The sequence below is a fragment of the Mandrillus leucophaeus genome, unplaced genomic scaffold, assembly GCF_000951045.1.
Source record: "Mandrillus leucophaeus isolate KB7577 unplaced genomic scaffold, Mleu.le_1.0 Scaffold3729, whole genome shotgun sequence".
Lineage (NCBI taxonomy): Eukaryota > Metazoa > Chordata > Mammalia > Primates > Cercopithecidae > Mandrillus > Mandrillus leucophaeus.
The window spans coordinates 19,856-45,466 of NW_012103953.1; the positions used below are offsets into that span (position 1 = coordinate 19,856).

The following is a 25,611-nucleotide window of genomic DNA, read 5'->3' on the forward strand; positions in this document are numbered from 1 at the left end:
AAAAAAAAAAAAAAAAAAGAAAGAAAGAAAGAAAAGGAAGAACCTGGGAGTCACCCTATGCTAGAAATACAGGTTTCACCCAGTAGAAGAGATTTAATACTATAAAGAAAATTATAATGGGAAAAAATGCACAGTGAAAATTCTGGATCAGAATGATGATTACTGAGTTATCAACCTAAATGTGCCACATATCCTCAACTGCACCACAGGCAGATCGAAGAAACAAAAACAGGCTGGGCATGATGGCTCATGCCTATAATCCCACCACTTTGGGAGGCTGAGGTGGGAGGATCACTTGAAGCCAGGAGTTCAAGACCAGCCTGGCCAACATGGCAAAACCCCATCTCTACTAAAATTACAAAAATTGGCCAGGCGTGGTGGCGCATGCCTGTAGTCCTAGCTACTTGGGAGGCTGAGACACGAGAATTGATTGAACCTGGGAGGCAGAGGTTGCAGTGAGCCGAGATTGTGCCATTGCATTCCAGCTTAGGCAACAGAGGGAGGCTCTGTCTCAAAAAACAAACAAAAACAAAACAAAACAATCCCCCCAAAACAGTAAATTAAAAGAAGCATTGCATAATCTGTCTTATTTTCTTCCCTGTTTTATGATTCAACTCTAAAATCCTGGGAGTTCAGTGAATGGCTAAAAAATAATAAAATTTCTTCCAGTAAGTGGTACAAATCCAGACAGACTACTTAGATTTTGCTGTCATTTAGTTTACCCAGAGGGTATGGGAATGTTGGACATTAGGGTTTCTAAGCTTTCAAACTGATAGACTCTTACAGTATACTCCTAAGCATTCAGGTTGATATCGCAAATACAGGTAAGCACCAAATGTCATTTAAAAGCCTAAATACAAAACAGATCATAACCCAAAATACTGTCTCTGAAAAAAAATAGGACTACTACAATTGTTTTCAAGATTTTTCATGATTCTAATAAACCCTAAAGATTTTTAAGACCTAATATAGGGAGAAGATTAAGGTATAAACATTTTAAGTTAATCTTATGCAAAATGAATTATACTTCATAAAGGTTTTCTTCCCTTCATTGACAAAGTCCCATACTACCCATACAGAAAGCCCAGAACCTACCGTGCTGCTTGTAAATCTGTTTGTGTAGGCTGTGACGACACCGCATTTGCTTCCAGTAAACAGCTGGCAACTGTCAGGCACCCAAGCACAACTAGTAACCTTTGAAAAAGGACAAATCAAAGATTATCATGTTTTAAAAGAATGAAAAATACTTCTACTTTTCTGAAAACTATTTTTTTTTAATCTCAAAAATGTTAGGTAAACATTTCTTGAAACAGTTAGAAACGTGTCAGATATAATAATATTCTGTAACTTTGAGCCAAATGTCGAAATGTTGTTTCCCAATTAAAATATATTAGAATGTGTATACGCGCCTGTGTGTAGATGTATGTGTATATATGTATATATATTTAGATAAATTTAACACAATGATTCAGGATTGATTAAATCCAAGCTTGAGTGTGAATGTGTGTGTACTTCACACATTTATTTGCTTTTTGCTTTTGTTTTCCTCATTTTATGTCTTTGGTGGGGAAACAGGGTACATATAAATAGAGGGATTGCTTCTAATAGTTCTAAAGATTGTTAAGCAGGAGAAGAAAGGTAGATAAATGTGAATGTAAAAGATGGGATTATGCCTTTGGTACAAAATCCCTCAGTCCTAACCACAGAGGCACCATTCAGGTTTGAGTTAATTTTCTGTGTGGCCTGACAGGTCCTCTTTTCCACACCAGCTGACCCCCACCCTGTGTTGTATTCTTGAAATTTGCTAAGATAGTGGATCTTAAATATTCTCATCACACACATAAAAATGCTAACTATGTGAGGTGATGGATGTGTTAATTAGCCTGACCGTAGTAATCATTTCACAATGTATGTATACATATATTAAAACATCACACTGTATACCTTAAATATATACAATTTCATTTGTCAATTATATTCCAATAAAGCTAGAAAAAAATAAAAAGAATTTTAAACAACTTTATTCAAGCTTTGGATCTGCTAAACTAATAGTCAATTTACTTGGCAAAAACAATTTGACTAAATGCTTGTCTTTGCACTGGTGAAAATATATTAGTGAATTGGAAAGCTTCTTCAAAGTTATCTGTCTATCTTTGTCCTCTCTTCCCAACACATCAATCTAATGTAACAGTACCCAACTCATAAATAGAAGGAATGCCTAGTAATTAAAGGTGGAAAGAATTTGATTGAAAGCTTGTATCTTTAACATTGCATTGAAAACATTCAGTTAATACTGATGATGATTTCATTTATTTTTCTTCACTTTTCATTGGAAAGTCAAGATGTTTGTAAATCCAGATTATTGATGACAGCAATAAATCTGCTCACAAATTTATGTCAGTGTATTTTGACAGGTAGAATGTATTGTATATCTAACTCCCACTGTACATATTTCTGTTTTTCCCAATTTACAATAATCCCAAAAAGGGTGCAGTAAGGGACATACTGATTCTATAATACATTTTTGTGTTTTCATTTATTTTTTAGATTCATTTCCAATTTAGTTTTATTACCAGCTTTGCCATGATTTATGGTTATAACTTGTTTGTGTTTGCATACATATATTTCTATCTGCATAAAAAGGCTCTGATTAATGCAGCCTGATATGTTTCAAAACTAAAAAAAAAAAAAAAATCTTATTAAAGTTCCTAGTAAAGTTGTTTTTCACTGTCTCTTTATTCTTACTTCCATCAGTTTCCTGGTAAGCTATAAACAAATGGTGGTGATATTTTGGTCAGGGATATTGAGGGTTATGCAAACAAGTCACTGCTCCTCTTGCTTTCACTGCTAAAAATTCCCCTAAGTAGCTTCCTCCATTTCTAAAGAGCTCAGGGAATGGGATACATTTTAGGACAGATGATAAGGCAGCAGGTGTTATGTAGGTAATGGAAATCAGATGATGGTAAGAGAACTTCCCATGGAAAGAGAGTCAAAAAAGAAGGCTGTCCATACAATTAAGAGTCAGTAACAGTTCAGCAGCAGTACTGTATATTTACACGGTATTCTACAGTTTACAAGTTTCTTTCACAAACACTGGAAACACTTTACAGCAGCTTTCTGAGAAAGTAGTATGAGTACTATTATCTTGGTTGTAATGAGGAGGAAAGAAACTCAAGTTTGGAGAGGTTAAGTTACTAGTCAAAGGCTGTAGTTAGTATATAACAAAGCTGGGACACTAACAAAGATCACAGGGCTATAGGCCCAGTGATCATGATGCCTGAATATCCAGTCCATTTAGGAAAAATCAGGTATAAAAGATGGCACTATGGTTACAGAAAATGACTTAATGACAAAGGTGAGTGAACACTGAGAAGAAGGCAATGCTGATTTGGTTCAAACACTATGCCCTTTACTGATGTTGAGTAGGAGATTATGATTATACTCTCTCAATGAGAAAATGGGTAGAAAACGAATTTGGGGGACACAAATAGTGGTAGTTAGGAAGTCTGCAAGTACTATAAACATCAGCTTCTCTCTTTTTTTTTTTTTTTTTGAGACGGAGTTTTGCTCTTGTTGCCGAGGCTGGAATGCTATGGCACGATCTCAGCTCATTGCAACCTCTGCCTCCCAGGTTCAGACTGCCCGGCCAGTCTGACTCATTTTTATGCATTGTATTTAACTATTATAAAGATTCCACAAAAACATTTACAAAAGCCAGGCACAGTGGCTCACACCTGTAATCCCAGCACTTTGGGAGGCCAAGGCGGGTGAATCATTTGAGCCCAGGAGTTTGAGGCCAGCCTGGGCAACATGGAGAAACCCTATCTCCACAGATAATATAAACATAATCCAGGCTTGGTGGCACGCACCTGTAGTCCCAGCTACTTGGGAAGTTGAGGGAGGAGGATCACTTGAGCCTGGGAGGCAGAGGTTGCAGTCAGCTGAGATTGTGCTATTGCACTCTAGCCTGGGCAACAGAGCAACACTCTGTCTAAAATTAAAAAAAAAAAAAAGTGTTGACCAGGCACAGTGGCTCACAGCTGTAATCCCAACACTTTGGGAGGCCAAGGTGGGCAGATGATGAGGTCAGGAGATCAAGACCATCCTGGCTAATAAAGTGAAACCCCAACTCTACTAAAAATATACAAAAAATCAGCTGGGCATGGTGGCGGGTGCCTGTAGGCTCAGCTACCCGGGAGGCTGAGGCAGGAGAATGGCGTGAACCCAGGAGGCGGAGTTTGCAGTGAGCCGAGATACGCCACTGCACTCCAGCCTGGGCGACAGAGCAAGACTCTGTCTCCAAAATAAAAATAAAAATAAAAATGTTTACCTGGTACTGTTGTGAACTTTGAATGAAGTTTACTGGAGGCTCACTTTGTTTACTCTTCAACCTTAAAATATTATCAGCATATCCCCAGCTCAGGATGGCTGACCACTGAATGTCCGTACTGTTCATGCTTCTCACACCTCAAGGAGAAGGAGAAAGAAAAGTATCAGATCATTACTGCTCCCTTGTTACATGAAAGCCCCAAACTGGCAGATTAAAGGGTGAAGTTTACATAGCAGAACATATCATTTGGTGCAAAACCACCTTTATATCTCTAAAATGGAACAATTTTTTAGTTTTATTCCTTTAATGCTAACAGGATTCTGAGGGTGGGACTATATTTTTTCACTTGTGTTGTTTTGTCTGGGATTTATTTGATTCAGAACTAAAATTTCTGTTAAGAAATTATTATAAAAGACAATGATAGTCAAGCTTACTCTATTCATGTTCTGAGACACCTTTTCTTTTAAAAATAAATATGAACTAGATACTATTTAACTTTCTAGATACCCAGGATAGACAACTGTTAGTAGCAGGAAGACACTACTGCTAGAGTGGAAGCAACACCTACCCTGAGAAGGGATAATTTAATCCTGTCAACTGCAGGACTGTGTATGGCAGATTTTCATTCAAGGAGGCTCTGTTCTTCTCTCTCTTTTTTTTTTGAGACAGAGTCTTACTCTGTCACCCAGGCTGGAGTGCAGTGGCACAATCTCGGCTCACTGCAACCTCTGCCTCCTGGGTTCAAGTGATTCTTGTACCTCAGCCTCCCCAGCAGCTGGAACTACAGGCGCTCGCCACCACGCCCAGCTAAATTTTTTTGTACTTTTAGTAGAGACAGGGTTTCACCATGTTGGCCAGGCTGGTCTCGAACTCCTGACCTCAAGTGATCTGCCTGCCTTGGCCTCCCAAAACGCTGGGATTACAGGCTTGAGCCACTGCACCCAGCCCTCTCTCTCTTTTACAACATAGTATTATGTTCTCTTGGCATAAAAATTTGGAAATTTTGATATCATTTCCCAGTACCATTAACTATCTATGCTTTGTTGGTATGCTGGATATAGCTAAATGCAGCATAGATGCTGTAAATGGTACTGCCCTTGAAACTTGCAATGTTTTAAGTTCCTAAAGGAAACAGAATATGCTTTCTTTATTCCAGTAGAATACCCAGCATGTAGATGAGTATAACAAATAAATATTTCTTGAATGAATCAACAGCATATTGAATATAGGCAATTCACAGCTTTTTGTTTTGTTGAGTAAAATAAGAAATGTTGTCAACATTTTGCAACAAAGGAATTGGAATCTACTCACTAAATAGAAACTGCTCTAAATATAAGCTGCTAGGGAAAGGAACCACATGAGTCTTGAGTCCTCTCAAAACCTACCATAATGCCTGGCATGCAGCAAGTGCTCCATAAACCAAGGTTTCTCATTCCAGTAACCACAAGAGGCATCATCTTTTTTTTTTTTTTCTTTCAGAAAAAGAAACTTCTCCTTTACCTACTAAGACAGTGTATCTTAAATAGGATCTACTAAAATTGAATCTAAAATTGATTTTCAGAGTGTATAAGCTTGGACTCAAGCGCCAGAGATTCTGATGCAGTGTGTCTCTTGTGTTAACAAGTGACCTAACTTTCATCTGTAAGCTACACTGTTCAGTCAGTGACTCTCTAGAATGTCTATGTGGACTGTTCCTTGCTGGGTCTAGTGTTGGGTGTATCTAGTAAACACTGACCCCTTCCAGACCCTAGGGTGTTTACAGACCAATAAACATTTATTAAGCACTTAGAATGAACCAGGCACTGTGCTCATCATCCTCATAAATTACTGTATTGAATCCTTACAGAAAAGTACCCTGTGAGGTAAATTATTTTGTTATTCCTGCTTTATAGATCAAAAGCCAGGATTTGCAAAGCACGAAGTTAACTTCCCCAAGGACACATAGCTAGTAAGCAGCTGGGCAAGGATGCAAAACTCAGGAACTGTGACTGTTGGGGCCATGGGGGAAACTGTTCTATTACACTACTGCCCTGGACATACCCAGGTTCTGACAAATTCCAAATACATTGTGCGAGGAAATTAAGTGTAATTTGAATGAACATAGCTATTAGGGGCACACTAAGGGTTCATGACTGTAGTGGCACAAAGAAGATAGGCTTAGAATATGTCTGACATGTTTAAGTCCCATAATGCTAAGTGATAATACCCGCTCTTTCTCTTTTGCTCAACAGAGAGAAATTTTACTGTACTCTAATTTTTTAAAGGTAAATAATTCACCCATGTTGGTACTTTGGTATTATTAGTAAATTACTTGTAAATTACCTCATAACTAATTGTAACATACTAGTAAGAATAAACCATTGATATCACAATAATTATGATTAAACAGATCTACCTTATCCTATTAACTCACTAAATGTAGATAAAACGGTATGCATCCTCTCTTATTTCTAACAACTATAAAAACAATCATTCATTTCATGACAGAGATAAGAGTGAGCCTAAAAGAACTACAGCCCAGCTAGCATACCTAATTTCAATACAATAATGTATGAGGATGATGTTTTCTCTGGGTGCTGGCCCCTTTGTATTGCAGTTCGGGTGGAAGGCTATATACGGCTCCCAAGGAGCACAGTGCACAGAAGGTTATGGTAATTGTCAGCAGTGCTGGCTGCTAATGGCATCTAGTCCACACACTGGCTTTTAGGCAAGTCTGCAAATAACCTGATAGAAACAGATGAGTGCCCTAGGTCATTCATTTTGGTGCCCCACATCCATGCCTAGCAAGTAGGAAGAATTCTTTTGTTTCTAGTGAAATGGTTAATTTGGAATGGCTGAGGGACTGCTCAAATGCAAAATGTCCCTAGTTTTCCAGTGTCTAGTTGACATTTAGAAACATGAAGAGGCCTCTACTGTACAGCACTTTCCCACATGTTGCTTTTAGTGAGTCAGTATGTGGGGAGTCAGAAAAGGATTGGTTTTCAGGAATACGTGTTTTAAACATATATAACAAACCCAAATGTTGTGCACATGTACCCTAGAACTTAAAGTATAATAAGAAATAAAAAAAATTTAAAAAATAAAAATAAAAACAATAAACTACTGATATACACAAGAAAAAAAACCTATTTTCAAGGTTATCTTGACATCCTTGTTGTGTTTGTTGCTTAAACCCATGACTATATCTTCTGAGGTGGTAGATTTGTCGGTCAAATATGTCTGTCTATTCTGGGGCTCAACAGCCTCAAAGTGTACATTTCTGTCAAATTGATAACACCTTCATTTTGTGAACATAACCATTTATTCTTGTTCCCTTCAAGTTCCTCCTCTCATTTCAAATGGCACTGCATTTAACTCTCAGTTTTTTCACGTAGTATGTTTTCATTCCCACTTTGTACTAAATAACCACAGATTTGAGCTGAGTTTTTTCCACCAAGGACTCAAAGTTGCAGCACAGATGAGCTAGAAATACTCAAATCTCATGAAAGATATATCCAGAATGATCTTCATTACATTTTATTTTACCTTGTTCCTTGCTATATGTCATCAGAAGACAGAAATTCCGTGACAAACCACAGATTGCTCTGGTGGGCAGAGCCTGGAGAGAGCCAAATCTTTCTCCGTGGGGCTGGCTGAAGCAGACCACAGGTACTGGAGCACTGGGGGAACCCACGTATTCCCCCCATTTCAAGCCTTTTATCCATGACAAAGGACTCTAAAACCAAGACAAATAAAAAGTATGGCTTTTTAAAAGGTAGTAAGTATAGAATTATTTCTAATTTAAGCGCTAAACAAAGTAAGAGAAAGTAATATGGATTGTAAGGTCTGTAAGGGCAAGAATTATTTTACTCATATTTTTTACTTCCCATACTTAGCATATAGAAATATTTGTTCCTTATTTGAGTTTTACTCTGTGGTTCTGGCCTAATTTGCATGAAAATATGTGGTTAATAATTCAAAATTCCTTGAAATTTGAGCAGAGAAAAAAATGTAGTATATTTCTTGTTTCTAGTTGAAATACCTAAACTAAAGTTGATACTTACTGGAAGACTGTAATTTGGTAGTATGACAAGCCATATGTACATATGGCAATAGAAATCAAGACCACACGTAGCACAGGAAACCTCACTCAGCTATGAGCTCCCTGAAGAGAGGGGACACCTCTGATTCATCTTTGTGCTTGGACATAGCAGGTTCTCATCTCAAATAGGTATGTGATGAGTGAAAGGGGAAGTGTTTCTCTATGGAACATATTGAGAGGATTAGAGAATCTCTAGCCAGTACTAGAGAATAAAAGAGATGAGAAAGAATTGTCAGTGAAAAACAAAAGGTAGAGCTCAAGGAACAAGAGGATTTGCGGAAAGAAAGATAAGTGAAGACTCTAGAGAGATACCCATGTGGCTGCCCATGAACAGTAATGAAAAGGTTTCCTTGACTTCAAGCAAAAACAATTATTAAAAAGTTTCAAAATCAAGAAGAAAAGACATGATGCCCTTTTAAAGAGTTTCCCCCAATAGTTCTATTCTTTTTGTTCTTGTTATTACTGTTTTATCCTCTACTGAACTTTTTAAAATGGATTCCCTCCTTTTAGACATTTAAGAGTTTAACCCATTATTTTACTTTCAACTCTTCAGAGGAAATGCTACATAAAATAAAAATAATATATTAAGCAATTTTCAGTCATTTCTGTAAAAAACCTAAGATTTTTTAGTGAAACTTGCTTATGTCATTTTCCAAATAAATGAAAAAAAAAGGCATCATTGACCTATATACTATCTTTTAAAAAAATCATGCCTGTTTAGGACCTCTAATAATTCTGTCAGACTATTTAGGGGACATGTTAATATACAGTTTTAAATGATATCATAGTGGTCTAAAAAATGAATATCTCTGGAAAAGCTTAAGAGCTTCAGGAATGTTCATGTGGGAACAGAGAGGTTAGGATCAGGCATTTTAAAAACAAGCTTCTAAAATTTTGTCTATCAGTGTTTTTTTGTGGCTCCCCTGTGGGATACAAATCTATCAATATTAAAGTTGAGAAAAATTTGTGTGTTAAATTTTATAGTTATCATTTATCATTCACAGTTCCCTGCCAGGAAATTACTTTTATATGAGTTGCAGAATTTAAACTTCTAGTTTTTCAATGACACAGAAAGATACAATGGCAACTATTTTATATCATAGTATATTTATTATCATTATTATTATCAGTATTATTTTTTAAGTTGTGGGATACATGCGCAGAATGTGCAGGTTTGTTACATAGGTATACATGTGCCATGGTGGTTTGCTGCACCTATCAACCTGTCATCTAGGTTTTAAGCCCTACATGTATTAGCTATTTGTCCTGATGCTCTCCCTCCCCTCCCCACCAACCCTCCTGTATGGCCCCAGTGTGTGTTTTTCCCCTCCCTGTGTCCATGTGTTCTCACTGTTCAACTCCCACTTATGAGTGAGAACAGGCGGTGTCTGGTTTTCTGTTCTTGTGTTAGTTTGCTGAGGATGATGGCTCCCAGCTTCATCCATGTCCCTGCAAATTACATGATCTCATTCTTTTTTATGGCTGCATAGTATTTCATGGTATATATTTTCTTTATCTAGTCTATCATTGATGGGCATTTGTGTTGGTTCCATGTCTTTGCTATAGTAAATAGTGCTACAATAAACCATACATGTGCATGTGTCTTTAGAGTACAATGATTTATATTCCTTTGAGTATATACCCAGTAATGGGATTGCTGGGTCAAATAGTACTTCTGGTTCTAGATCCTTGAAGAATCGCCACACTGTCTTCCACAAGGGTTGAACTAACTTACATTCCCACCACCAGTGTAAAAGCATTCCTATTTCTCCACAGGCTCACCAGCATCTACTGTTTCTTGACTTTTTAATAATCGCCATTCTGATTGGTGTGAGATGGTATCTCATTGTGGTTTTGATTTGCATTTCTCTAATGATCAGTGATCTTGAGCTTCTTTTTCAACAGTAACCAAAACAGTATGATACTGGTACCAACGCAGACATATAGACCAATGGAATAGAACAGAGACTTCAGAAATAACACCACACATCTACAACCATCTGATCTTCAACAAACCTGATAAAGAACAAGCAATGGGGAAAGGATTCCCTATTTAATAAGTGGTGCTGGGAAAACTGGCTAGCCACATGCAGAAAACTGAAACTGGACCTCTTTCTTACACCTTATGCAAAAATTAACTCAAGATTAATTAAAGACAAATGTAAAACCCCAAACCATAAAAACCTTAGAAGAAAATCTAGGCAATACCATTCAGGACATGAGCAAAGATTTCATGAAGAAAAGGTCAAAAGCAATTGCAACAAGAGCTAAAATTGACAACTGGGATCTAATTAAACTAAACAGCTTCTGCACGTCAAAATAAACTACTATCAGAGTGAACACGCAACCTACAGAATGGGAGAAAATTTTTGCAATCTACCCATCTGACAAAGGTCTAATACCCAGAATCTACAAGGAACTTGCACAAATTTACAAGAAAAAAACAAACGACCTCATGAAAAAGTAGGCAAAGGATATGAACAGCCACTTCTCATAGAATATTTAAAGAGGAGTGCTTTGTTGAAATGCTTTTTATACAGCTCTGATTGTTTTGAACTTCAATGGCGAACTGAAGTTCACACAAGCATATCTGGGTCATCCAGATGACCCCCGTATAAATGAGTACTGTTGCTTGGTTTCAAGGCTTGTGTTTGCATTTTGTGTAGATGTCAAGTGAAGGCCCAAGGAGTCAAGAAGCAGTATGGTGTGGAAGGTTTCACCGTGGTTCAAATAAAGAAAAGCAGTGGCATAAATGTCATTACACATCACACAGAAGTGCAGCAAACCAAACCTTAAAGAACTTGCATCAGAGAAGACATTAATTTAAAAAATAGTGAGTGTCTATTATATGCCCAGCACCTTCCTAGGAACTGGGGACACAGTGATGAACAAGAACAGACAAAGTCCTTGCGTTTATGGAGTTACATTCTATTTGGGAGGGGAGTATAGACAAATAAATAAACTAATACATATACAATATGTCAGGTGATGGAAGTGCTATACACAAAAACAAAGAAGGGGAAGGGGTCTGAGGATGACGGAACACCTGTTTGAGACATAATTAGACTTAGATATAATCAGAGCTTATGGAAAGCATTTAAATGGGGGTCGGGGAAGACTCTGAGGAAGAGATGTCTGAGCAGAGACTTGAATGAGATGAGGGAGCAGACTGGGGATATATCTGGGGAGTGGTTATTCCAGGTGAAGGAAACAGTCATCACAAAGGTCCTGAGGTGGGAATGAAGTAGGTTGGTACCATGTTCCCACTGCAAGCAGCTATACTGCTCAGATCCAACTTTAACAGCTAATGAGCAGTAAGTATAGTAGTAAATTAAATGGCATTTATTAATTTTCAGGGATATATTGTAAAATTATGTTGACATGTTAAAGTGACAGATTGGGCTGGGTGTGGTGGCTCACATCTGTAATCCTAGCACTTTGGGAAGCCGAGGCAGGCGGACCACGAGGCCAGGAGTTCGAGACCAGCCTGGCCGATATGGTGAAACCCCATCTCTACTAAAAATACAAAAATTAGCTGGGTGTGGCGGCGGGCACCTGTAATCCCAGATACTCAGGAGGCTGAGGCAGGAGAACTGTTTGAACCTGGGAGGCGGAGGTTGCAGTGAGCTGAGATTGTGCCACTGCACTCCAGCCTGGGTGACAGAGCAAGACTCGTCTAAATCAATCGATCAATCAATCAAGTGACAGATCGTAGTTAAAAATAGTGATGCTGGTAATTACAGTGACTAAAGTGATTTGTGAAGCTTCAAAAACAGAAAACAAAAAATGTAGTTTTCTATTATGAAACTCAACACTCGCAATTTAGTTTTAGCAAAACAACATTGTCTACCATATTAATGCTTTAAAATTGAATTTCACTGGTGGAATAAGTTTTGTTTGTATTTAACATGAACATTTGACACATGTGAGCTATAAGCACAAATAATTTATATCCAGTGTTCTGTCTTACATAAAGTAATATTATTATAAGGAATAATAGTCAAACAAGGTGTAGGTGTGTAAAAACCTTTTCCTCTTAAAATAGGTCACAGATTACTGCACTTTGAGATACACTGAGTTATTTCATCTTTAAGGTCCTTTACAACTTCTTTCCCTTACCTTTTCGTTTTCTGTGATTTCCTTCTGCAAACCCTTATAGTGTTTACAATTCACATTCTACTATCTTATGTTGTTTTTATATGAAGAATTTAGTTGAAGATTAAAATCCACTTTAGCTTTAAGGCTTGCTTGCTTGATTTTTCTATTTTGAAGTAAAAATTATACCTACTTCCTATTTTTGGACGCAGTACTATTTATCATTACAACCTGGGGAGGCCAAAGAAATATGTAAAGTTCCCCCTTAAGTATAAACCAAAACATCCGCATCACTGGTCAATCCTTTTGATTGTGGATGATAAGTGTACACTGGCATACCAATGCTCAAACTATTCTCTAGTCCTTCTTTTCTTGTTTGCAAAATCCTATTATGTCACTGCCCTGGGAGGCTTTCCCTGGGAATAACCATTCTCTCTGCTTTATGAGGGAGGTTACTGTCTGAAACAATCAATTATTCTTTCCTCTGAGCTCCCCAAAGCACTGTCTCATATCGCTAACACAGCATTTACCTCACACAGGATTCTGCTTTCGCTGCTGCACCTGTCTTGCACTGACTGGCACACAGCTTTAGGACAGGACCATGCTATTCATTACTGTATCCCTGGCACCTGGGAGAGTGCCTGGCATCATCTGCATTCAATTGAAATCCAAATGACATACCGGATAGGTGATTTCTTTGACTTGTTCTCGGGTCTCCCTGAAAGCAAACTGCACTAGCAACCCCACAGCAGCTGGAAGCTCTCCTTCAATATTGAGCTTGGCTCCAGGTCTGCTCACATGGGCTGTGTGGAACAGCTGACGGGGAGTCTGCCCATAGGTTTTTATCATGGTTTCTAGCGCTCTTCTCTGAACCGGATCTTCAACTGCAGAGACATCCATTCCAAAATATGTCTGCAGAGTGAAAGAATAAAGGAACAAGACATATGTAGTAAAAAGAAAGACTTGGCAATAATATAACACCAAAGGGAAAAACAACACTTTGTTTTATATTCTAGGTTATGGAAAAAATGCTTTTGTTCAGGTTAACAATCACGCATGGTCTCACTGAGACCAGAAGTATCAATGTTTCTGAATAGGTGAACAAAAACAATGTATCTTGACTGGTTATAATTAGGTATGTTTATAAAATCAGTTTTTAATTTAAGACCTGAGAATATCATATAAGACTTGATATTAAATTACTGAAGAAGTTGCTTGTCCAAAGCAATATATAGGAAGAGGCAAAAATGAAGTTAAAATACAATGCTGGTAGATAAAGAGAGCATTATTTAGGTTCTAATAAATATTGTAGATAAAACCAAAAGAGCAGCAATGAAAATTCAAAGCTCTTAAATGTAAAGGGTATTATTGTACTAATAAAATTATTGCACTAAGAAGGATATTTTTTCTTATTTATTTATTTGTTTGAGATGGAGTCTCACTCTGTCACCCAGGCTGGAGTGCAATGGCACGATCTTGGCTCACTGCGACCTCCGCCTCCCGGGTTGAAGTGGTTCTTCTGCCTCAGTCTCCCGAGTAGCTGGGACTACAGGCGTGTGCCACCAAGCCCAGCTAATTTTTTTGTATTTTTAGTAAAGATGGGGTTTCACCATGTTAGCCAGGCTGGTCTCGAACTCCTGACCTTAGGCAATCCACTCGCCTTGGCCTCCCAAAGTGCTGGGATTACAGGCACGAGCCACCGCGCCTGGCCAAGAAGAATATTATTTCTTAGTGTCATTATCCTGTAGAGTCAGATGGAGAGCAATGTGCATTTACTTCTTTATTTCTAAAGCTGGTGATCAGTAATTGAGTATAGATCAGCTATATTTCGTACATATCCACTTGGATGGCTTAGCTTTTAGTATAATATTTAATCAGTCGTAGTGGCTTTCATTACATATCTAGACATAACATTTCTATAAATGCCAAAATAAAATTCCAAAGACTACTTGGGGTCTTATTTCCATGTGAAGCTTCCCGTGCCACATAAAACTTTCATTAAATAAATTTATATGATTTGCTCTTGTTAATCTGGTTTTTTGTTTCTCTTTGTTTTTGTTATTTTGCAGAGACTCCAGTTAACCTGAGGAAAAGAAGGTGTTTTTCCTCCCTTATATATTAATATTATATGTGAAGTTGTTATTCACTAAACTACATTATTCTCCTTTTTTAGAATGAACTTTTCCATAACATTTATCTTCTATTAGAATAATCTGGAAACCTATATTATTCTCTTTTCTAGATTATAAATCTCTTAAGAAATTTAATTTTACATGACTTCGGATGTACTCAAAACAATTATGGAACAAAATAAACTAATGAGCTTTTTATTTTAAAGCTACTTTTGGGGAATGGACTACTGGCCTAAAAAAGCTCAGATACGGAGTGGTCTACTGTAGGTTCTGTGTATGTATTTTACCTATATTTGTTATAAACTCTTGTAGATTTGTTACAATCAACACAGAAAATTACAGTTAGTGGGGAGGTCCTTTAGATATTTCCTTTTGAAAGGAAGTATCTTTCTTTTCAGAATCTGCTTTTTCACCTCCCACTCCTCAAGGGATTTCCTTTCAGCGGCCGCATTTGGAGTCTCCACTACATCCAGGCAGGCCCATCTACCTTGGAAAGGAAAGTTGGCTTTCCTCCTAACCCCCTTCACCTTCTTTGAGTCTTATTTACTTTTGCATCCCCAGAGCCTAGCAAAATAGATGTTTCCTGAAGAGGTAAGATTATTTTTTCTAAAGTTAGTCTACCCAACAACCTCAAAAAGTATACTTGAAAATGTAGGCCGGGCGTGGTGGCTCATGCCTGTAATCTCAGCACTTTGAGAGGCCGAGGTGGTGAATCACGAGGTCAGCCTGGCCAAGATGGTGAAACCCTGTCTCACTAAAAATACAAAAATTAGCCAGGCGTGGTGGTGGGTGCCTGTAATCCCAACCACTTGTGAGGCTGAGGCAGGAGAATTGCTTGAACCTGAGAGGCAGAGGCTGCAGTGAACTGAGATCACACCACCGCACTCTAGCCTGGGTGACAGAGCAAGACTCCATCTCAAAAATAAATAAATAAATAAAAAATAAAAATGTAACAATTCTACTTCTAGGAATTTATCTTAAGGAAGTAAAGATGTACCTAAAAATAACCATAGAAATATTAATTTTAATAGCAAACAAATCCTAACTAAATATCCAACAATAGAAGACTGCTAAATAAATTATTCTATGGCTATACTTGAGAATATATGTTGAGTATCCCTTATACAAACATTTGGAACCAGAATTGTTTTGGATTTCAGGGTTTTTTGCGGGGGGAGGATTTTGGAATATTAGCATTATTTACTTAGCAGTTCAGTATTCTTAATCCAAAAATCGGAAATCTGATATGGTCCAATGAGCATTTCCTTTGATTATCATGTTGGCACTCGAAAAGTTTCTGATTTTGAAGCATTTTGAATTCTGGATTTTTGGATTAAGAACACTCTACCTATACTAAGAAGCCATTAAAAATAATGTAGAATGATACCTAATGACTTGAATAAATTTAAGATTATCTTATTTAGGGAGAAGAAAAGGTTACCAAATAGCACTAATATTATTATTATATAAATGGAATGATACATATCTATAGAAAGAAGTCTAAAGGTGCTTGTACTATTTATCTCTGGATGGTGATATTAAAGTGGACTTTAAAATTTCTCCCTGTTGCTAGTCTGTATTTTATACATTTTTCTAACAAAGTACAAGTACTTTTTCTGTAATAAGAAAACATGGTGCCATTTTAAAGTAGACCATGTATGTCGGATAGTGTGCAGAAAAGAGTTAACATAGCAAGATTGACAGCTATCTCTGGAAAGGCCTGCTTGCAAAGTTGGCCCTTGGCTGTTGTCTGGAACTCGAATTTCAGGAGAGGTCCTACCATTCCCTAATTGGTAAGAGTGACTTACTGTGCCTAAACTGTACAAACAACACGGTTTATACAGAACAACTGCTTTCCTTCTGAGAGGCTGGAATTTCAGTATGTGCGAGGCAGAGGGTGCCTACATTGCCAACCTCAATAAAAATCTTGTACACTGAGTCTCTAATGAGATTCCCTGGCAGACAACATATCACACGTGTCATTATGACTCGTTGCTGGAGGAGGTTGAGTACGCTCTTTGTGCTTTACCAGGGGTAGATTCTTGGATGTTTGTGTCCCAGACTTTGCCCCACGCTGATTCTACTTTGTATCATTTACCGTAATAAACCTGAACTAGAAGGATGACTATACGCTGAATCCTCAAATTCACCTAGTGAATCATCAAACCTGGGGATGGTTTTGGGGAACCTCTGAAAAAGATAGTATCTTGTTTTTAATGAGAGGAAATATAAAACCTGAAAAATCTTAGGTGATGGTTTAATGCTACTACCAATTCTCTTTGGTAACTTGGGTGTTTTAAAGGAACAGTTGAACAACTAACCTTAAAATATTCAGGTTCTATCTTATATAAATACAGATTATTTTAAAAGAGTCACTTACAGCAGGATGAAAAACATTGATTGCTTGAACAGAAGCCTTCCCCTTTTGCTTATAACCAAACACCAAGTCAATCCACTGACAGATGTTCTGGGACACGCAGTCAGACTCTAGAGCCTGCCGATGGATGAGGATAAAAAGACGAGGATCATTACGTGCCCAAGGCGGAAGGTTGACGTGATTAACCCGTTCACCATTCTGACGCACACCAAAATCAAAACCTAAAAGAGAAGATTAATATTAATATTCAACTTCCCCAAAGCAGGTTTCATTCAGTCACAGAGCAGTTCTTAAGAGTTCACAAAAATGGCTGTTTGTGTGCTACAACCGAAAAAGGGAATAGGAAGGAGGATTTACATTTTAAATAAGAAACACCACTGCTCATCTACCTATTTACCTACTAATAGGGTTATGTGAGCTAATGCTATCATAATTAAATTTGAGATCTTTCAACTTTATCTTTCTACCACTTTATAACATATTGAAGAAAAGGAGAAAACCATTGCCTACTAATTCCAATATTCTCACTATTCATTTCTTCAAGGGCATTAAGTACTTAAATATCTATTCAATTGTAAACCTGATTAGAATCAAACTAAGGCTTTGTAGAAGCATTTCTGAACTATTGGCATTAACATTTTAATAAATTTAAGATTATATTTAGTAAATATTTACTAAATATATTAGTATTCTATAGTTTAAAAACTCAACTAATATAAAGTATATACATTCTTAGAATGAATTGCCACAGTCTATTAATTTTATAAGTCTACAGGTCTGTTCTGACTTCCTTTCTACTAAGCATTCCTGTAGATAACAAAATTACCCCAACACAGGAAATAAGAGGGTTCTTCTGTGACGTAAATGAGCTAATATCTAACTGTCTCATCAGTCTGCTAGTATAAACAAAAATCTCAGAAGTGCTTATTTAAAAAAATTATCCTAAAGGAAATGTTACCTTTAAACAGAAATGGCTTTTTGTGCTACATTTTCTAGTTTGCTGAACACCACAACATAATACCAATTTAAAAGGACCTTTTAAAAGCTGATTAAGCTTCATATAAAATTAAGTTTTGATCTTGGAAAAACAGAAGGCTCTTCACCAAAATACTTGGGAAGTATTTTGAAATGATATGATATGGAATGTAAATCAAGGGCGTATATAAGTTCACATGGGATGGGGATGGGAGCATCTCAGAAAGCTCAGCAGTCATCGTACGGAGGAGGTGCACGGTTGATTTAGGATGGACTGGCTGAGCACCTGCAGAACTCCATGTGTGTGGCTTCAGGAGAGGCAGCAGCAGGAACTTATTTAACAGTGAATGAGGCACCTGGGAATGGGCTGGGAATGGGGTGCATAACAGGGTATTTGTATAAACTCAAGCTTTCCCAACTTTCAGGTGTTCTGAGGGAACACCACAGAGGCAGACACTTCTGATCCAAAGCAGACAACTGACGAATGAGAGTCCCAGAGGAACACTGATAGGAAATGATGTGATACACGCTGTAGAAAATTGTATTTTCCAAAAATGGCTATAACAGCATTTCCTGTCTTGCATGCCCTTCCAGAATCTTGCTACTCTCCATCACAAGGCAAAGTCTATCTTCCTTTCTTTTGAATCTGGGAAGGCACTTGTGACTGCCTCAACGAATAGGAAGAATACAGTGGAAGTGATGCTGTGTGGCTGCTAAGAACAGGCTGGAAAAGGCCATGCAGCCTCTGTTCGTCTCCCTCTTGGAACACTTGTCTTTGGAACCCTGAGTTGCCAAGTAGGACATTCAGGGCTGCCGTGCTGTGGGGAAGCCCAAAACTAGCCCACACAGAGAGACCACATGAAAAAGCACTAACACTGCATGAAGAGAGGGTGATGTGCTCCAGCTACCTAAGGCTTCATCCTCTGCCTGTTCCACCTCCAGAAATCTGAAGGCAACAGCATGAGAGACCCTGTGCTAAAACCACCTGGCTGAGCTGTTTCTGAATTTCTGACCTTTTTTTTTTATTTCTGACCAATAAAAAATAATTTTATTATCCATGATTAATAATAAATTTATTATTGTTTCAAGCCACTAAGTGTTGAGATTATTTGTTATACAGCCATAGATAGCTAAAACATACATATAAGAGACCATGGACAGAAAAAACAAGGAGTAGATTTAAACAGGAGTCCTAAATGAAAAGCTTCAAGGCTGGCACCCCAAATTGCAGGTGCTGATGTTTGACTGAGGCATTTCTCACTTGAGCAACACTGTGAAAGCGCCAGGGTGGCATGAATCTACTGATGATTCAATAATCAATCAAACAACTTCAGAGACACTGATACTATACAACAAAATTCTAACATAATTTGCCCAACAGCAACTTCTTAAAGCTCAGTTTCATATGCTCTTAACGATCACATAAAATTACAGAATTAAGTAATGTAAGAAATGACCCAAAGACATCCCTTAAAGGGTTAGCTGCTCTTCTATTTAAGAATAGCTAAGGTTGGCAGCCAAGACTGTTGGTTGGCATCATAGAAAATTTAATTTTATACTTCAGTATTCCTTTTGGCTATTAGATAATTCTGGGCAGAGTATTTCATTTTTATTTTGGTCATTCCTCATAAAATAATTGAGATTTCAGTTAATTTACATTTTGCTTTCAATAAAGTCATACCTCTTAATTTTAAAGTAATTAGCACATTATAACTTTTGTATTCAGAAAAAAGTATAAAGTAATTTCTATAATAAAATAAAAATACATATTTACAAATAATTTTAATAGTTAAAAGTTACAGTTTTCCAAACATACTTAATCCTATAAAATACTTAAAATTCTCAAGCTTATTTGAAAATAGAATTATATACATAATAAAACACATTTTCTCTTATTTGGGGACTCAAATTTTTAGGACTTAAGAAAGCTATTTTCATTTTTGGAAAATTACAAAATAACCACAAGCCCTCAGAAATATAAATAAGAAATAATTTATTGCTATACCTTCACGGTTAACTAGGAACTCTGGAAGATAGAAGAACTCTGGAATAAGTTCTTTCACGTCAGTCATAGATTCAAAAGATGAGAGTCGCCAAGTTGTATTTGTAGAATGAAAAGTTCTGTCTGGAATGTCAAAACTTTGATCTATGAAAAAATACAAATAATAAAATTAAGACACAAAGACCTAATTCTATTTGAGGCCTACCATAATTAATTTACTTTTGCTACTTCAAAAAGATTAAAATAATGCTCAGTTTGTTTGCCCATAGTTTAAAAGAAGTTATTCATGTTCTTGAAAATAAATATTTCTATAAACTTGAGATATTATATTTTTCATCTGTTCTATGCTTTTGTAATATATATAATTAGATTAGTTTATACCATTTATTTGTTGAACTATCATCTATCTATCAAAGTAGAATGAAAGTTCCACAAAAACAGGGCCCTGGGATATCATCCACACCTTGCACATAATGGGTACTCAATAATGGTTGGTTTATTGAATGAATGAATAATGAAGAAGGAAAATTGAAGTTCAAGTAGGTAAACAGTTTTTTCCCCATCAGGGAGCAAAATGATTCCTTCACTTTGAATTGTTAAGACTACTTTTTCTCCTTTCTTTGTTTTCTTTATTTTTTTTCCTAGTAGGGGGCGGGGGTTGGCGTACGTTACGGTGCATTGTTTTTTGGGTGTTCTAACTCTGAGCTAAAGAATTGAGTAAACTTTCCTATGAATGAAAATAAAACTAAGCATAGTCACTCTTTTGTTCATTTTTTTTTTCCCAGGGTAGACTATTAATAATCAAGAATTAAGTTTGGACTCTCTTTTCTGCCAACAATGATCAGACTTTCTAGCCATAGAGAAAGGCCTAGAATATTAAATGATATCCAAAAGTTGGCCCCTGAAAACAGTAGCAGTTTACATGTTTCTTAGGAACCATATTGCATCATCTAAAACGTCTGTGAACGTGCTGAAATTTGAACACATCTTTTCATTTGGAGACTGCCACAAACACATCGCAGCATTGGGTTTCTTAGTTGCTCTGCTGAGCGACATCTTCTGTCACTTGTATTACTTTCTCATCTATTCTGTTGAGTCAGTTGGCATTGGCTGGCCACTAAATAAAATCTGGGAAGAAATAAGGTTTAGGAACATTTACTTTTTCTCAGAAAGTAAGGAAGGCCATTTAAAGAAATACCTACTAACTCTGTAGAAAAAGTTATCAATCAAAACGGAATTCAGAAAAATTAAGGTAATTCTCAAAAACAAACAAAAAAACTAAACAGAAAAATTAAGGTAATTTTGTAATGCTATGGTGAGGTCAAAGTATCTAGAGTTAAGACTAAAGAAATATGGAACAAGAGAAGCACATTGGGTAGGTTCTGTTCAGATTTTAAGATTCTCTGTATTTTCCTACATTTTATTAAACAGTACTACTACAAATTCCTATTATCTAGAATATGCATATATTAAACCTGTGGTTCTCAACCAGTAGCACTTTTGCCCTCCAGGGTTTATTTGGCAATGTCTGACAACATTTCTGATTCTCACAACTGGGGGGATGGGGTGTGGGCAGTGGTGGTACCACTGGCACTAGTAGGGAGATACTAGGGGTACTGCTAAACATCCTACAATGCACACAGCAGCTCCCATGACAAACAAATTATGCAGCTCGAAATGACTACAGTGCTAAGGTGGAGAATCCCTGTACTAAACCAAAGCAAAGAAATAAATTCAAAAGCCGAGAGATATCACTTGAAACTAATAAGATGAAAGTGAATGGAGACTGAGGTAGTCCTAGGTTTTAAACAAAATATATTCATAAATACATAATGAAGAAAACATATTATATATGAATACATCCATAATAGTAACATGAATAAAAATATTGATAAATTTTAGTTGATTGGTAGTTTTATATTAATGGATTCTTGGGCTACATTAAATGAAATGTAGTCTTGGATGGAGGGAGGTAACAGTTCTGTTAAACACTGTAGGGGCGCAAGCACATCTGAATTATTCTTTTTTATTTTGACTGCCTTTTTCTTTTCGTCAAGAGCATTCACAAATCAGAACATGTCCAGAAAGATCTTCAGAATAGCGACAGGCTTGGAAACCACAGCAAACAAGATGGCTTAAACACTGGTTTTAAAAACACCTTATTTAGTACAAAACTGTCCTATTTATTTTTTGGTATTCCTTGCAGCAGCTGGGATAGGACCATGCATCCATGAGGCCCTCAATCTGCTGTCAAATTAACCAAGGATAATTAGCCAGGGGAAAAACAAGACAGAGAGAGAAAGGGGACAGCCCAACAATTTTCAAATATTTGAACAGCTGTCATATAGAACATTTGTTCTGTTAACTTACAGAGAGACAAACATAGGAAAGCCCCTTCTGCAGACCAATAAGAGTGAATACAAATTCATTCCTCCAATAGGTTGTACATGAGTAAAAGGCATGAAGTAGTTCAAGAATGGTTGAGTAAAAGAATGGATAATGATTCCTCAAAGTATTCTGGATTCCACGAGAAAGAGCTATAGAACTAATATCACAGTTCTCATTAGAAACTACAGGTGTGTCCCAACTTGCATAAAAATATAAATTCACTCTTATCTAAGTCATGTTCAGGCCTCCAGTCTGTCACTTAAAATGCTGAGGTAGAAGATTATTAACTAGAAAGCTACCACAGTGAAGTTGCCGGTGTGCCTCTTTTATTAACTAGTTAGTTAGAATAAACCTCAATAAGGTACTTGCCTTTATAATAAACTACAATAATGTACATAGGCTCCAAAGGTAACTTACTGGATTTGAAATAAGTATTAGGTAGAATGTCTTTAAAAAGTGAACTGCATAAACTTTAAAAGGGTGAATTTCATGGTTTGTGAATTATATCTTAATTTTTAAAAAGTGAATTGCATTTTTATAAACTTAGACATTTAATTTGAAGCTAAAATTTGAGGCATTAGCAAGATGATTTGGCTTACTACAGCTTTTTTGAGGAGAATTTTGGGGAAGGAATAAATAGAATTCTTTTTCCTGTAGTTTGATTAGTCTCAATAGTTCTTAGAAAGTCAGTCCTAAGTTTTTTTTTGTTTCTTTTTTGTTTTTTTTCTTCCTGATGACTCAACATGATTTCTAAGCAGTTATTAAAAAAATTCTTACCTTGATAGGCTAAAAACATTTTAGTGAAAGGAGGCATCCTGACCAGGAAGTGAAGCACAGTCCCGCTGTTGGAATAGTGGGAGCCATAGTGATAGGGCTGCACGGGAGGCATGGGGTCATCTTCCCTGGCTCCTTTGCGGTACTCTTCCTCCAAGTACTGAAAGAAACAGTGAATACAGAGAACTCGTGATTGTGGGCTCCAGGCAACACTAGAAAAGTGCTGGATGGTTTTTATTCTCTCCTTCTCTACTACCCCTTTGAGGCCATTCTCCACGGCTGGCCCTCCCACTCTTGCCCCGGAGACTTCAGCCTCCTTGAGTGTCTGGGAGTCTTCTCCTTGGTGCCTCACTAAGACCTAAACACTCAGAAGCATTTCCCATCTCCACATTCACTCTTTCATCCCCTCATAGGAAACCTACCCAACTTTGAGCACTCCACCTCCTAATTAATGGCTCATAATGTCTAAGCTGACCAAGCACCCAACAAATGAGAGGTGCTTCTGTCACTAGAGATGTCTTCATTTCAAAAGAGTTTCAAGATGTAATGCTATGTTGTTTAGAGAACTGCTTCTCTAGAAGTAGAAATGCAATAGAAATGTAAAAACTATGTCACATTATTGGTAATAATATAACATTTTAAGTCTGTTTTACAGTGCAGTTACCAGAGATTAAAAAAAAAAAAAAAAAAAAAGAATATGGTGATTTTTCACTACTCCTGTCTTCCCATCATAAAGTAGGAAGTTCAACCAAACATTTAATATCTGTCACTATTCTTGTCTCCCATAGCTTCTGTCTGATTCTGATAACAAAGTCAGGTATAGTGAATTAAGAGTTACTTCTTGATTCGCACAGCAATGACGCATTTTCAACTGCTGAAGAATCAAGTAGTGACAGTCATAAGATGCTTAGAGGGACGTTTCAGGAACTGTGGCATAAAATAATGTGATGAATATGAGAAAAGTGTTTCAGTTGCTCCTGTCTTGATACTCCTGTGAAGAATGTAATGTGTAGCTATTGCATTTTTTTGAATTTCCAATAGAATTTCATTAATGTTAACTTCACAGAAAAAGGTAATTCATTTTCTTTTTAAAATGTTAAAATCTGATAAATTTTTGTTTAATAAACCAATGAATAATTTCCTGAATATGACTAATGGTTATGGTACATTATAAAGATATTAACACTATTATATAAATAACACTAGGGGATATGAATAGCAGGTCCCTGGAAATCTTTGTGATTTTTATAAGGAATGTGACTACTGTATACTTGAATAAACAATGAGTTATTGGTTTTCAATTTGTGCTAAAATAAATGTATCCTTTTTCTGGGCGAAGTGTTCTCAGAAAATCAGGATAGAAGATGATATTTCATTTCACATAATGATTTTTAGCTGTCCGTCAATCCTAGTACAAGAAAGTAAAAAATCAGTAGTATAAATTTAAAATTAGGTAAAACACAAGTCTGTAAAACAAACACAATTTTTCATTTAATAAAGTATGAGTAAAAACAAAAGCTACCTTGTATGTGTCCACATAACGATCTTCTTTTTCTTTATACTGAACAGCTATAGGTTTAGAGAGATTTCTACGAGAAAAGGATAATTTTAAAAATTAAATATTTTGATACTGTCAAGATTAAGCTCCCTAGATGTCTGCATCTTGAAAGTTGGTAAGTGGTCAACAAAATGCTCCGCCTTTATTTCTCTGCTTAAACATGTTGTTTTGCAACTAACAGTCACCATTCAAAATTATGATTTCAGAAATTAAGGTAGAATTTTCCCCACAGAGCCAGGTCAGTATTAGGAATTCCTGACTTACAAGTAGCCTAAATAAGAAGGGCTACTACTATCCTTCTTTCCCTTCTGCAGCTTCCTCTAGAATCGTAACTGATGCTGCTCGTGGGAGCAGATTCCTAGACCAAGCCCTGGAAGTTAGTGTTCCATTTTCCAGACTCTACATCCAGTTAGGCAGTGTAGAGTGAAGGACAGTTTCGACAGAACTTAGGAACAGAGGAAGATGCTGTGTAATGACTAGCCTAGTTAGTAAAAACTGAAGAAACAACACGTGCTCAAAATGACCAAGCTGAGATTTGGAGAGTGAGAACTGAAATAAGTATTTTGCTACTTAGTTAGTAGATGGTGAGTGATACACTGTGCATAGTGCAGAGTATGTATGCACGCGTACAAAGGTGTCAGTGCTGGTGTTCAGAGAATGTGAACCACACGACACCATTCCTTGAAGCAGGAGAATGAATCCTCATCCCTCCCGGAATGAATCCTCACTTTTACAAGCTACAGAATCATGTGTCAGATTCTGTGTCAGAATCAGAATCTGTGTCCCTGCGTGGCACTTGAAGGTGCAAAAGAAAAAGCTCTGATGAAGAAGGGCAGGCTTTTTTGCCTGAGGAACCATCTGGTCTGGCACAGGCATGGACCACCTGGATTTCAACCTGC

At 36.9% G+C, this 25,611-nt stretch overlaps 1 protein-coding gene across 1 annotated transcript in view; it reads right to left on the reverse strand.

Moving 5' to 3' along the window:
* Positions 1–25,611, reverse strand: part of LOC105546879 (lysosomal-trafficking regulator) — a gene marked incomplete at both ends in the record, with an annotated part of 110,929 nt that overhangs the window by 8,911 nt on the left and 76,407 nt on the right. The window contains 8 exons of the mRNA XM_011990190.1: positions 1,096–1,194; positions 4,331–4,467; positions 7,856–8,045; positions 13,188–13,418; positions 17,019–17,236; positions 19,996–20,136; positions 23,158–23,314; positions 24,677–24,743. Coding sequence (XP_011845580.1) covers positions 1,096–1,194; positions 4,331–4,467; positions 7,856–8,045; positions 13,188–13,418; positions 17,019–17,236; positions 19,996–20,136; positions 23,158–23,314; positions 24,677–24,743 — 1,240 coding nt within the window. The remainder of the gene's footprint in view (positions 1–1,095; positions 1,195–4,330; positions 4,468–7,855; positions 8,046–13,187; positions 13,419–17,018; positions 17,237–19,995; positions 20,137–23,157; positions 23,315–24,676; positions 24,744–25,611) is intronic.